Genomic DNA, 13429 nt, shown 5'->3' with positions numbered 1-13429 from the left:
GGAGTTGATAGTCAGAGGAAGGCAGATGTGCTTGAATCGGATAAGGAAGGAGGAGGTGAAATGTTCAAAGGTAGATGGAACCAGGAGGTGGAGGGATTGAAAATGGGTGAAGGGGTATATTAAAAATTGAAAGGATTTTCCAACTGCAGTTGCTGTGTTTGATGTGAATAAATGATGCATTTTCTGAGGTTTAAGTTTGAAGGGACACAGACCTGGTGATGTCAGCTTTTCCTCGAGCACCAATCAATTACCCTGATGTATGCCAATTTTAACTTCGAGTCAGGTTAAGACAACTCTTGGATATGTTATAATGGCAAAATGAAGGGGGAAAAACACCAGGTCAACGTACATTTGCTATCAATTCACATAAACTCAATTTAAAGATTGCGAATGTTTGTCAAAATCCTGTCTGTGTTGCTAATGAACGAAAAGGATTGAGTATATTTCTTGGCATAGCATAATAATGGGCAGACCTGCCTGAGTACAATAAATAGGCACCAACTTCAGTCATAACTGCAATAAGTGAACTGTTGAGGGGAAAATGGTTCATCACCGTCAGAATAAAAAGTGAACAAGAACAGTTAGTCACTGGGAAGATACACAGTTAGTGCAATCACCAAATAAATACTCAGAAATGGGAAGGAGAGAGTAAAGCAGTACAATGTTGTAGAAGTTTAGACCCTCTTTTGTGCCACAAAAGTGTGTTGCAGTTGTGCGAGCTTCATAAAAAATTAGATACATCTTCCAAGCTGATGTGGAATGTAGAAAATTAAATAAAAGCAGATTATGATCACTGAGGTTCACTGTGAACAGTAAACGCCTTTTACCTCTGCATCATCAATCCCAATTACAACGAAGAGTGCGGCGTATTGACGGTAAACTAGTTTAAAATCCTTGTATTCAACAAAGGAACACTGGAAGAAAGACAAAAAAGCATTTTCAGAAGTTTCGTGACTTTTTTTGCATTATACTGCAAGAACAAATAATTTTCTAAATTTAAATACACTTACAAGTTATGCTGTTTATGTATTTTCTTTTCCTCTTTAATTAGTCACACATTACTGCCCAACTTCAACTGCAACAAAGTGAAATGGTCCATCCCAGTAGGCTGGTAGGAAACTGCAGGCTGATCCAGTCTTTCAAATCTCTTTCACTCTTGAGAATCACCATCTGATGATTCTTATTTAATTAAGTAAGATTTGATTCTTCTACCCCTAAATTTTCCTACCATCCCAGTCATTTAATGCTCCTTACCCTCACCATGCAAACCTGAGATGGTGCATATATTTGTTAAAACCTGATTCAAGGGAAGATAAAAGGAAGAAAATGATGGGGAAGGGGAAGCAGATGTTTCCTTCATTTCCAGTAGAGTAGCATTGCAATGGAGTTTCAATGCAAAGCTACCTCACAATTGAATCAATAGGTGCTGAACTTCAGCCCCACATCATACTTGTGCAACCGTACTGCAGTGGCACAGAACCATTGGCACACTCAAGTGCAGTCACCGTACTGTAGCTGAAGGAAGCAACATATGTCAACTCGGTGCTGAAATAAGTAATTACATTTTACAAAAAATTTATACATGAATCGCAGAAGGATTCCACAACTTATCAGAAGTTTTAAACTTTTACCTGGCCCTTTGTACGTGACAGGCATTTTTTAATGACATCGGATTCCAACAATGTCCTTTTCAGGATTTCCATAGATTCATAATACCTACTGAGTCTTATTTGTCCTTGTTTGTTCATCAAAAGGAAAAACTTAATCATTTTGCAAATCTCAGAAGAAAAACAAATAGTGCTCCTATTGTTTTTCTTTTATAATATTTCTGAAAATAAAAACAACAAAATAAATCATTAAATAACTGGTGAATAAATCTGATATTCTTTTATACTTTAAACAGGCATGTTTAAATACAATTACTATAATTTTAAAGTTTACTTATAAAACTATGTATCATCATTCACAATAACTTTCACTCTGGAACTCCTACTAATATGCATCGTAAGTATGGAAATCTGATTCATTTACTTATCGGGGACCAGCGGAAAACTAGACATGTCTATCGGATGGAAATTTTGTTCTCTGCTTTTAGTTGCAGTTCCTCAACAATAAAGATATCCTTCATCTTTAATTGCAGTATCTACTCTCGTGCTGTCCAGTTCAAGAATGATGAAGTATCAATGACAGCAGCACAGAGTTACAAAGTTCAGATTCAATGCAACCCTCTTGCAGTTTTTCTGAGCTGGAGTCAGCCAATTCACCACAAGAGGTCAGAAATGGGAAGCCATTTGCACCTGCCTCCTGCCTTACTTTCTGTGCACTATTCTGATGATCATTTTTTTTTAATAGTAATGTCTTAAGGTGGCTATAATATGTACGTTTGCACTATGACGCTGTCGCAAAACACCCAATTTCATGACTTGTTCATGACAATAAATCCTATCTCTTATTATAAAGCCAAGTGTGGAAGTCATGGCCAGGAAACATAATATTCATCTGTTTTCTTGATACTGGAATCCAATAGCCAGACGATCAGCAAGGACAGGTAATACCATTGGAGGAAAGTGGAAACATGCTCCTGCTGTGTAACATGTCCTTTGAAATGAGAAATACGATCTGACAAACATTTAAGTTACTGGAACCTCGACTGCAGAGGATTCTGATTACTTTGCGAGAACAAAAGAATGAAGAATAGCAGTTCTGAATACAACTTTTCAGCGTAACAGTGCAGCATTGTAGAAACGAATTGGCTGCTCGTAGGTTGTCTGTTACCTAAGTATCACAAATAATTTCAATAACTGTATTTCAACAGTCAAAAGTTCAAAATAGCTTATAAAAAATAACTGTGTTCCATAATCCTGTGTTGTGCCTCGTGGGAGGTCTAACTGGGTCCAAAGCATGGTGTGGTATGCTTGCCCACTTGTGTGCTAGTGGTTCAGGAAGTTGGTTACTGAAGTTTGGAAGATCATAGAGTTTGTGAAGTCAGCTAATGGGACCTCAAATCAAAGGATTGGCAGTAATTGGGGCCAATGTGCTTTTTATATTTTATTTAAAACTTTCTCCATACATGTAGTAGTCAAAGATTAATAAAATACAAATTGCGAAAAATCAATTCTTTTCTTCGGTATTCACTAAGGAGAAGGATATTGGGAGATGTGAGATAAAAAAAGCAAATTGGGTAAATATGGGGAATATAGAGATTACAAAAGGTGTAGTTTTAAGGCTTTTGAAGAATATAAAGGTGGATAAGTCTCCGGGACCAGAAGGGATCTTCCCCAGGACACTGAGAGAAGTGAGGGAGGAAATAGCAGAGGCTCTGGTGGTAATTTTCCAAATGTCATTAGATATGCGGATAGTGCCGGAGGATTGGCGCATTTCGCATGTGGTTCCGTTATTTAAAAAGGGTTCAAGGAGGAAGCCTGGCAACTATCGGCCTGTAAGTTTGACGTCTGTGGTAGGTAAATTAATGGAGAAAATTCTTGGAGATAGTACTTATAAACATCTGGATAGACAGGGTCTGATCAGGAGCACTCAACATGGATTTGTGGGAGGAAGGTCATGTTTGACCAATCTGATTGAATTTTTTGAAGAGGTGACTAGGAATGTGGATGAGGGTAGCGCAGTGGATGTTGTCTATATGGACTTCAGTAAGGCCTTCGATAAGGTACCACATGGAGGAGTCACGTGATGGAGTAGTGGCCGGACGGTGAACTCCAGCCCTCTCCAGAAAAGTCGGGAAAAACAAGAGAAAACACAAAGGCACAGAAATAAAAGTTACAGAAAAGTGAGTATAAAGGTGGAAAGAAGATGGCGACAAAAAAAGAAAAGTCGAAAGCAACGGTAAGAAGAGAGGAAGAGAAGACAAAGGAGGAAAAAGGTGAAGGCCTTACCTGTCCGAAGAGGCCCGCTGCGGAGAGAGAAACCCGCTCCCTCAGGTCGGTAAATAATGGACTACAAAAATGGCTCGCAGAGCCGAACAAAAGTGCGCAAACGCGCATGCGCGAAGTTTCGCGCATGCGCGATGCGAATGAAAAAAAACACACCGACGGGAGGGGGGACCAGCTGGGGAGTCGATCTCCACAGCCGGCAACGACAGCTGCAGAACACCTGCAGCAAGAAGAGACCACAGAAGACAATAGAAACAAGATAGAAGAGGAGGAAAGGGCAACAAAGAAACAACAGATGGTCAACTCAGAGGAAGAAGAAGAGGAAGAGTATGGTGAAATAGAAGAAGAAAAGAGAGGCAAGGTAAAGGATATACTTGCTCTTATTAGAGGATACATGGAATCATTTAAAGAATGGCAAACACAGGAATTTAAGGATTTAAGAAAAAGAATAAACAACACAGAGGAGAAAATAATTAAAATGGAGATGACCTTAACAGAAATGGGAAAAAAAATGGACAAGATGGAAGAGCGGGCAGTAGCAGCAGAAATGGAGGTAGAAGACTTAAAAAAGAAATTGGAGAAATCTAATAAAAAAACTAAAGAGACACAAGAACTACTAGCTCAAAAAATAGATACAATGGAAAACCATAACAGAAGAAATAACATAAAGATAGTGGGCCTTAAGGAAGATGAAGAAGGCAAGAATATGAGGGAGTTTATAAAAGAGTGGATCCCTAAGACCCTAGGATGTCCAGAACTACAGCATGAAATGGAAATAGAAAGGGCACATAGAGTATTGGCCTCTAAACCACAACCACAACAAAAACCAAGATCTATTGTAGTAAAATTCCTAAGATATACTACAAGAGAAAAGGTACTGGAGAAGACAATGGAAAAAGTAAGAGAGGGCAACAAACCACTGGAGTATAAAGGGCAAAAAATCTTCATTTATCCAGATATAAGTTTTGAACTCCTAAAGAAGAGAAAAGAGTTCAATACAGCAAAGGCGATTTTATGGAAGAAAGGGTATAAATTTATACTAAAGCATCCAGCGGTATTGAAAATATTTATTCCAGAACAGCAAAACAGACTATTCTCGGATCCAGAAGAAGCACGAAAATTTGCAGAACAATTACAAAAATAGACTGAGGGAGGAAGACGGGTAATGAGAGTTAAAATGATCACGACTGATATGTATGTGGGTAAAGACAAAAATAGACTGAGGGAAGAAGACGGGTAATGAGAGTAAAAATGATCACGATTGATATGTATGCAGGTAAAGAGGTATAAGAGTGAATAGAGACAATGAGCATACATGAATGTATCTGTACTTAGAGGAAAATATAGATAGTATAGACAAGAATTAATAAGGGAAGGTAATGGAATAGAGAGAATAAGGAGGGAATTAAAAGAGGGACCTTTGTGACATATGAAAAGTGAAATCTTTTCTGGGGGAGGCGGGGTGGGGGGAAATAGCGGTCACTGCACAATCAGTTGACGCTTGCGAGTGGATTCGCAAATCCAAATGGAGAGGGGAGATGTGGTTGTCCGACAAGGGATAAAGGACAACTCAGGAGGTGAAGGGGAGATTGGGGATAAATAAGATAGAAATAGGAGAATAAGGAAAATGTTAGATGTTGTAGGAATGTTGTCTTATGAAGAGTTGAAAATAAGAAAACAGAAATGGAAAAGGAGGAAAGGTAATGATGGAAAAACGGAAAGAGAAGATAAACAAAATATAAAAGGGCTACGCTGAACTATATGTCTTTAAATATTAATGGAATACATAACCAAATTAAAAGGAAGAAACTACCAAATTTAAATGAATAAATGTATTCCATTAGAAAAAAAAATAACATATTGGTTAAGAAATAATATTGAAATATTCGAACAAGTATAGGAGCCTTACATTAAATACAATAGCGAAAACCTACCGGGGACAAACATTACCTAAGTTGATAGAAGGAGAAGGAAAGAAAAGAATGGACTCAGTAGAATTTCTGGTGTAATTTTGTTGAATGACAACATTGTCTGACTGGATTAATGCAACCTAGATTGTATACCTAAAATGGATGAGAGGGGGGGGTGGGGGGGTGGTTTGGGAGGAAAGGGGGGGGGGGGAGAAAAAGTCACTGTATATGTGTGAAAAGAAATAGTGTATATCATGGCTAATGTGATTTATGGTGTGAAAAATAAAAAAATTAAAAAAAAAAAAAAAAAAAAAAAAAAAGATAAGGTACCACATGGAAGGTTAGTTAGGAAGGTGCAGTCTTTAGGTATGAATTTTAAGATAGTCAAATGGATTGAACATTGGCTGAAAGGAAGAGGCCAGAGAGTGGTAGTGGATAATTGTCTGTCAGGTTGGAGGCCGGTGACCAGTGGTGTGCATCAAGGATCTGTATTGGGCCCATTGTTGTTCGTTATATACATTAATGATCTAGATGATGGGGTGGTGAATTGGATTAGTAAATATGCAGACGATACTAAGATAGGTGGAATAGTGGATAATGAAGAAGGTTTTCAAGGATTGCAGAGGGATTTGGGCTGCTTAGAAAAGTGGGCTGAAAAATGGCAGATGGAATTTAATGCTGATAAGTGTGAGGTGCTTCATTTTGGTAAGAAGAATCAGAATAGGACATATGTGGTAAATGGGAGAGCATTGAGGAATACAGAAGAGCAGAAAGATTTAGGAGTAACGGTACATCGTTCCCTGAAGGTAGAAACTCACGTGAATAGGGTGGTGAAGAAGGCTTTTAGTATGCTGGCCTTTATCAATCATTGCATGGAATATAGGAGTTGGGAGGTGATGTTGAGATTGTATAAGACGTTGGTGCGGCCTAATTTGGAGTTCTGTGTGCAGTTCTGGTCGCCTAATTATAGGAAGGATATAAACAGAGTGGAGAGAGTGCAGAGAAGGTTTTGCAGAATGTTACCTGGGTTTAAGCATCTAGAGTATAGGGAGAGATTGGACAGATTAGGTCTTTATTCTTTGGAGCATAGAAGGCTGAGAGGGGATTTGATAGAAGTATTTAAGATTATGAAAGGGATAGACAGAGTGGATGTGGATAGACTATTTCCGTTAAGAGGAGGAAAGATTAAAACAAGAGGACATGAGTTAAGAATTAAGGGGCAGAGGTTTAGAGGTAACATGAGGGGGAACTTCTTTACTCAGAGAGTGGTAGCCGTGTGGAATGATCTTCTGGGAGAAATAGTGGCGGCGGAGTCAATTGTATTATTTAAGAAAAGGTTGGACAGGTATATGGATGAGAAGAAGATGAAGGGTTATGGGCATTGTGCAGGGAGGTGGGACTAGAAATGGGTGTTTGGTTCGGTGCGGACTAGAAGGGCCTAATGGCCTGTTTCCGTGCTGTAATTGTTATGTATTATGTTATGTTATATTCCCTCCAGGACCCCACCCTCAAAATATTTAATATAAAAGATACAATATAGTTATGTAAAATAAAAGAAAAAAAGAAACTTTCAGGATTGCACAGAGATTTAAAAAGAGATCTTAAATACAATTCAGAGGAGATTTTCGCAAGTCCAGATGCACAGGAAGCACAATATTACAAATTTAAACCTAATGTTTGAGTATACGGGTGCCAAAATGTAAAATCGTAGAATATTTATTTCTCAAATTACATGCAATTTTTTCCAAAGGAACACAACATTGAATTTCTGCCATACCCAAATACGTAACTGAATTCTTTTTTTTTAATTTTTATTTTTCACACCATAAACCACACTGACCAAGATACATACATTTTCCTTTTCAAATATATAGTGTCATTTTCTCCCCCCCTCCCTCCTCCCCCCCATTCATTTAAAGTACAAAATCTAAGACACATTAAACCAGTCAAACAATTTTGTCATTTAATAAAAATAAACAAGAAATTCCACTGGGTCAATTCTTTTCATTTCCTTCTCCTTTCATTAATTTAGGTGGTAGATGTCCCCGGTAGGTTTTCTCTATTGTGTTTCATGTATGGCTCCCATATTTCTTCAAATATTTCAATATTATTTCTTAAATTATATGTTATTTTTTCTAATGGAATACATTTATTCATTTCTATATACCACTGTTGTATTCTCAAATTATCTTCCAATTTTCAGGTTGACATAATACATTTTTTTGCTACGGCGAGAGCTATCTTAACAAATCTTTTTTGTGCACCATCCAAATCAAGTCCAAATTCTTTATTTTTTATGTTACTTAGGAGGAAGATCTCTGGTTTTTTTGGTATATTGTTTTCTGTAATTTTATTTAATATCTGGTTTAGATCTTCCCAAAATTTTTCTACATTCTCACATGTCCAGATTGCATGAATTGTTGTTCCCATTTCTTTTTTACAACGAAAACATCTGTCGGATACTGTTATTTATTTAACTTTTGAGGTGTAATGTATAGCCTGTGTATCCAGTTATATTGTATCATACGTAACCTCGTATTTATTGTATTTCTCATCGTTCCAGAGCATAACTTCTCCCATGTTTCCTTCTTTATATTTAAATCTTGTTCCCATTTTTGTTTAGTTTTACCATTTGTTTCCTCATTCTCCTTTTCTTGCAGTTTAATATACATATTTGTTATAAATCTTTTGATTGTCATTGTGTCTGTAATCACATATTCAAAGTTACTTCCCTCTGGTAACCTCAGACTGCTTCCTAATTTGTCCTTCAAGTAGGATCTCAGTTGGTAATATGCCAACACTGTATCTTGAGTTACATTATATTTATCCTTCATTTGTTCAAAGGATAATAATCTATTTCCTGAAAAACAATTTTCTATTCTTTTGATCCCTTTTTTCTCCCATTCTCTAAAGGAAAGGTTATCTATTGTAAAAGGGAGTAACTGATTTTGCGTCATTATTAGTTTTGGTAATTGGTAATTTGTTTTATTCCTTTCTACATGAATCTTCTTCCAAATATTGAGCAGATGATGTAATACTGGAGAACTCCTACGTTGTACCAATTTTTCATCCCATTTATATATCTGTTCAGGTATCTTTTCCCCTATTTTATCTAGTTCTAATCTAGTCCAATCTGGCTTTTCCCTTGTTTGATAAAAATCTGATAGGTATCTTAATTGTGCGGCTCTATAATAATTTTTAAAGTTTGGCAGTTGTAAGCCTCCTTGTTTATACCATTCTGTTAATTTATCTAGTGCTATCCTCGGTTTCCCCCCTTTCCATAAAAATTTTCTTATTATTTTCTTTAACTCCTTGAAGAATTTCTCTGTCAAGTGTATTGGCAATGACTGAAATAGGTATAATATCCTTGGGAAAATGTTCATTTTAATACAGTTTATCCTTCCTATTAGTGTTAGTGGTAAATCTTTCCAATGCTCTAAATCGCCCTGTAATTTTTTCATTAATGGATAATAATTCAGTTTATATAGATGGCCGAGATTTTTATTTATTTGTATACCTAGGTATCTTATTGCTTGCATTTGCCATCTGAATGGTGATTCCTTCTTAAATTTTGAGAAATCCGCATTATTCATTGGCATTGCTTCACTTTTATTTACGTTAATCTTGTAACCCAACACTTCTCCATATTCCTTCAATTTCTTATATAATTCTTTTATTGATAGTTCTGGTTCTGTTAAGTATACTATAACATCGTCCGCAAATAAACTGATTTTATATTCCTTGTCTTTTATTTTTATCCCTTTTATATTATTTTCTGTTCTTATCAATTTTGCTAGTGGTTCTATAGCTAACGCGAACAATAAGGGTGATAGTGGGCATCCCTGCCTTGTTGATCTGCTTAAATTAAATTGCTTTAATATATATCCATTTACTGTCACTTTCGCCAATGGCCCCTTATATAATGCTTTAATCCAATTAATATACTTCTCTGGTAAACTGAATTTTTGCAATACTTTGAATAAATAATTCCATTCAACTCTTTCAAAGGCCTTTTTTTTTTTTTAAATTTTTTTATTTTTCACACCATAAATCACATTAGCCATGATATACACTATTTCTTTTCACACATATACAGTGACTTTTTCTCCAACCCCCCCTTTCCTCCCAAACCACCCCCCCACCCCCCCCTCTCATCCATTTTAGGTATACAATCTAGGTTGCATTAAGCCAGTCAGACAATGTTGTCATTCAACAAAATTACACCAGAAATTCTACTGAGTCCATTCTTTTCTTTCCTTCTCCTTCCATCAACTTAGGTAATGTTTGTCCCCGGTAGGTTTTCGCTATTGTATTTAATGTAAGGCTCCTATACTTGTTCGAATATTTCAATATTATTTCTTAACCAATATGTTATTTTTTCTAATGGAATACATTTATTCATTTAAATTTGGTAGTTTCTTCCTTTTAATTTGGTTATGTATTCCATTAATATTTAAAGACATATAGTTCAGCGTAGCCCTTTTATATTTTGTTTATCTTCTCTTTCCGTTTTTCCATCATTACCTTTCCTCCTTTTCCATTTCTGTTTTCTTATTTTCAACTCTTTATAAGACAACATTCCTACAACATCTAACATTTTCCTTATTCTCCTATTTCTATCTTATTTATCCCCAATCTCCCCTTCACCTCCTGAGTTGTCCTTTATCCCTTGTCGGACAACCACATCTCCCCTCTCCATTTGGATTTGCGAATCCACTCGCAAGCGTCAACTGATTTTGCAGTGACCGCTATTTCCCCCCACCCCGCCTCCCCCAGAAAAGATTTCACTTTTCATATGTCACAAAGGTCCCTCTTTTAATTCCCTCCTTATTCTCTCTATTCCATTACCTTCCCTTATTAATTCTTGTCTATACTATCTATATTTTCCTCTAAGTACAGATACATTCATGTATGCTCATTGTCTCTATTCACTCTTATACCTCTTTACCTGCATACATATCAATCGTGATCATTTTTACTCTCATTACCCGTCTTCATCCCTCAGTCTATTTTTGTCTTTACCCACATACATATCAGTCGTGATCATTTTAACTCTCATTACCCGTCTTCCTCCCTCAGTCTATTTTTGTAATTGTTCTGCAAATTTTCGTGCTTCTTCTGGATCCGAGAATAGTCTGTTTTGTTGTCCTGGAATAAATATTTTCAATACCGCTGGATGCTTTAGTATAAATTTATACCCTTTCTTCCATAAAATCGCCTTTGCTGTATTGAACTCTTTTCTCTTCTTTAGGAGTTCAAAACTTATATCTGGATAAATGAAGATTTTTTGCCCTTTATACTCCAGTGGTTTGTTGCCCTCTCTTACTTTTTCCATTGTCTTCTCCAGTACCTTTTCTCTTGTAGTATATCTTAGGAATTTTACTACAATAGATCTTGGTTTTTGTTGTGGTTGTGGTTTAGAGGCCAATACTCTATGTGCCCTTTCTATTTCCATTTCATGCTGTAGTTCTGGACATCCTAGGGTCTTAGGGATCCACTCTTTTATAAACTCCCTCATATTCTTGCCTTCTTCATCTTCCTTAAGGCCCACTATCTTTATGTTATTTCTTCTGTTATGGTTTTCCATTGTATCTATTTTTTGAGCTAGTAGTTCTTGTGTCTCTTTAGTTTTTTTATTAGATTTCTCCAATTTCTTTTTTAAGTCTTCTACCTCCATTTCTGCTGCTACTGCCCGCTCTTCCATCTTGTCCATTTTTTTTCCCATTTCTGTTAAGGTCATCTCCATTTTAATTATTTTCTCTTCTGTGTTGTTTATTCTTTTTCTTAAATCCTTAAATTCCTGTGTTTGCCATTCTTTAAATGACTCCATGTATCCTTTAATAAGAGCAAGTATATCCTTTACCTTGCCTATCTTTTCTTCTTCTATTTCACCATACTCTTCCTCTTCTTCTTCCTCTGGGTTGACCATCTGTTGTTTCTTTGTTGCCCTTTCCTCCTCTTCTTTCTTGTTTCTATTGTCTTCTGTGGTCTCTTCTTGCTGCAGGTGTTCTGCAGCTGTCGTTGCCGGCTGTGGAGATCGACTCCCCAGCTGGTCCCCCCTCCCGTCGGTGTGTTTTTTTTCATTCGCATCGCGCATGCGCGAAACTTCGCGCATGCGCGGTTGCGCACTTTTGCTCGGCTCTGCGAGCCATTTTTGTAGTCCATTATTTACCGACCTGAGGGAGCGGGTTTCTCTCTCCGCAGCGGGCCTCTTCGGACAGGTAAGGCCTTCACCTTTTTCCTCTTTTGTCTTCTCTTCCTCTCTTCTTACCGTTGCTTTCGACTTTTCTTTTTTTGTCGCCATCTTCTTTCCACCTTTATAATCACTTTTCTGTAACTTTTATTTCTGTGCCTTTGTGTTTTCTCTTGTTTTTCCCGACTTTTCTGGAGAGGGCTGGAGTTCACCGTCCGGCCACTACTCCATCGCGTGACTCCTCCGCTTTCAAAGGCCTTCTCTGCGTCTAAAGCAACTGCTACTGTTGGTGCTTTACTCCCTTCTACTGCATGAATTAAGTTAATAAATTTACAAATATTGTCTGTTGTCCGTCTTTTTTTAATAAATCCAGTTTGGTCTAGATTTACCATTTTAGGTACATAATCTGCTAATCTGTTTGCTAATAGTTTAGCTATTATCTTATAATCTGTGTTAAGTAAAGATATTGGTCTATATGACGCTGGTGCGAGTGGATCTTTCCCTGTCTTTGGTATTACTGTAATTATTGCTGTTTTGCATGAATCTGGTAAGCTTTGTGTTTTATCAATCTGGTTGATTACTTCCAGGAGGGGAAGAATTAATAAATCTTTAAATGTTTTATAGAATTCTATTGGGAATCCATCCTCTCCTGGTGTTTTATTATTTGGTAGTTTTTTTTATTATCTCTTGTATTTCTACTATTTCAAATGGTTCTGTTAATTTATTTTGTTCCTCTATTTGTAATTTTGGTAGTTCAATTTTAGTTAAAAATTCATCTATTTTGCCTTCTTTCCCTTCGTTTTCAGTTTGGTATAATTGTTCATTAAATTCCCTAAAGTTTTCATTAATCTCCGTTGGATTATATGTGATTTGTTTGTCTTTTTTCCTTGATGCCAATAGCATTTTCTTAGCTTGTTCTATCTTAAGCTGCCATGCTAGAATTTTATGCGTTTTTTTTTCTCCCCTAGTTCATAATATTTCTGTTTTGTCTTCATTATGTTCTTCTCCACCTTATATGTTTGTAGTGTTTCATATTTTATTTTTTTTATCTGCCAATTCTCTTCTTTTAGTTGTATCTTCCTTCATTGTTAATTCTTTTTCTATATTTACTATTTCCCTTTCCAACTGCTCTGTTTCCTGATTGTAGTCCTTCTTCATCTTGGTTACATAACTTATTATTTGCCCTCTAATGAATGCTTTCATTGCATCCCATAGTATAAACTTATCTTTCACTGATTCTGTATTTATTTCAAAGTACATTTTAATTTGTCTTTCAATTAATTCTCTAAAATCCTGCCTTTTAAGTAGCATGGAGTTTAATCTCCATCTATACATTCTTGGAGGGATGTCCTCTAACTCTATCGTCAATATCAAGGGTGAATGGTCCGATAATATTCTAGCTTTATATTCTGTTTTTCTTACTCTATCTTGCATAC

The 13429-nt window shown here is 36.4% G+C and overlaps 1 protein-coding gene across 1 annotated transcript in view; it reads right to left on the bottom strand.

Annotated features, from left to right (window-relative positions):
- Positions 1–13429, bottom strand: part of ap4s1 (adaptor related protein complex 4 subunit sigma 1) — a 34787-nt gene that overhangs the window by 9726 nt on the left and 11632 nt on the right. Inside the window, exons 2-3 of the mRNA XM_069916717.1 lie at positions 1632–1828; positions 828–914 (exon numbers count right to left, since the gene is read on the bottom strand). Coding sequence (XP_069772818.1) covers positions 828–914; positions 1632–1769 — 225 coding nt within the window. The 5' untranslated portion in view covers positions 1770–1828. The remainder of the gene's footprint in view (positions 1–827; positions 915–1631; positions 1829–13429) is intronic.

Source organism: Narcine bancroftii, chromosome 2, assembly GCF_036971445.1.
Source record: "Narcine bancroftii isolate sNarBan1 chromosome 2, sNarBan1.hap1, whole genome shotgun sequence".
NCBI classification, from domain to species: Eukaryota; Metazoa; Chordata; class Chondrichthyes; order Torpediniformes; family Narcinidae; genus Narcine; species Narcine bancroftii.
Note: the sequence above shows the minus strand (reverse complement) of the source record. Positions and strands in the feature narration are given on the sequence as shown.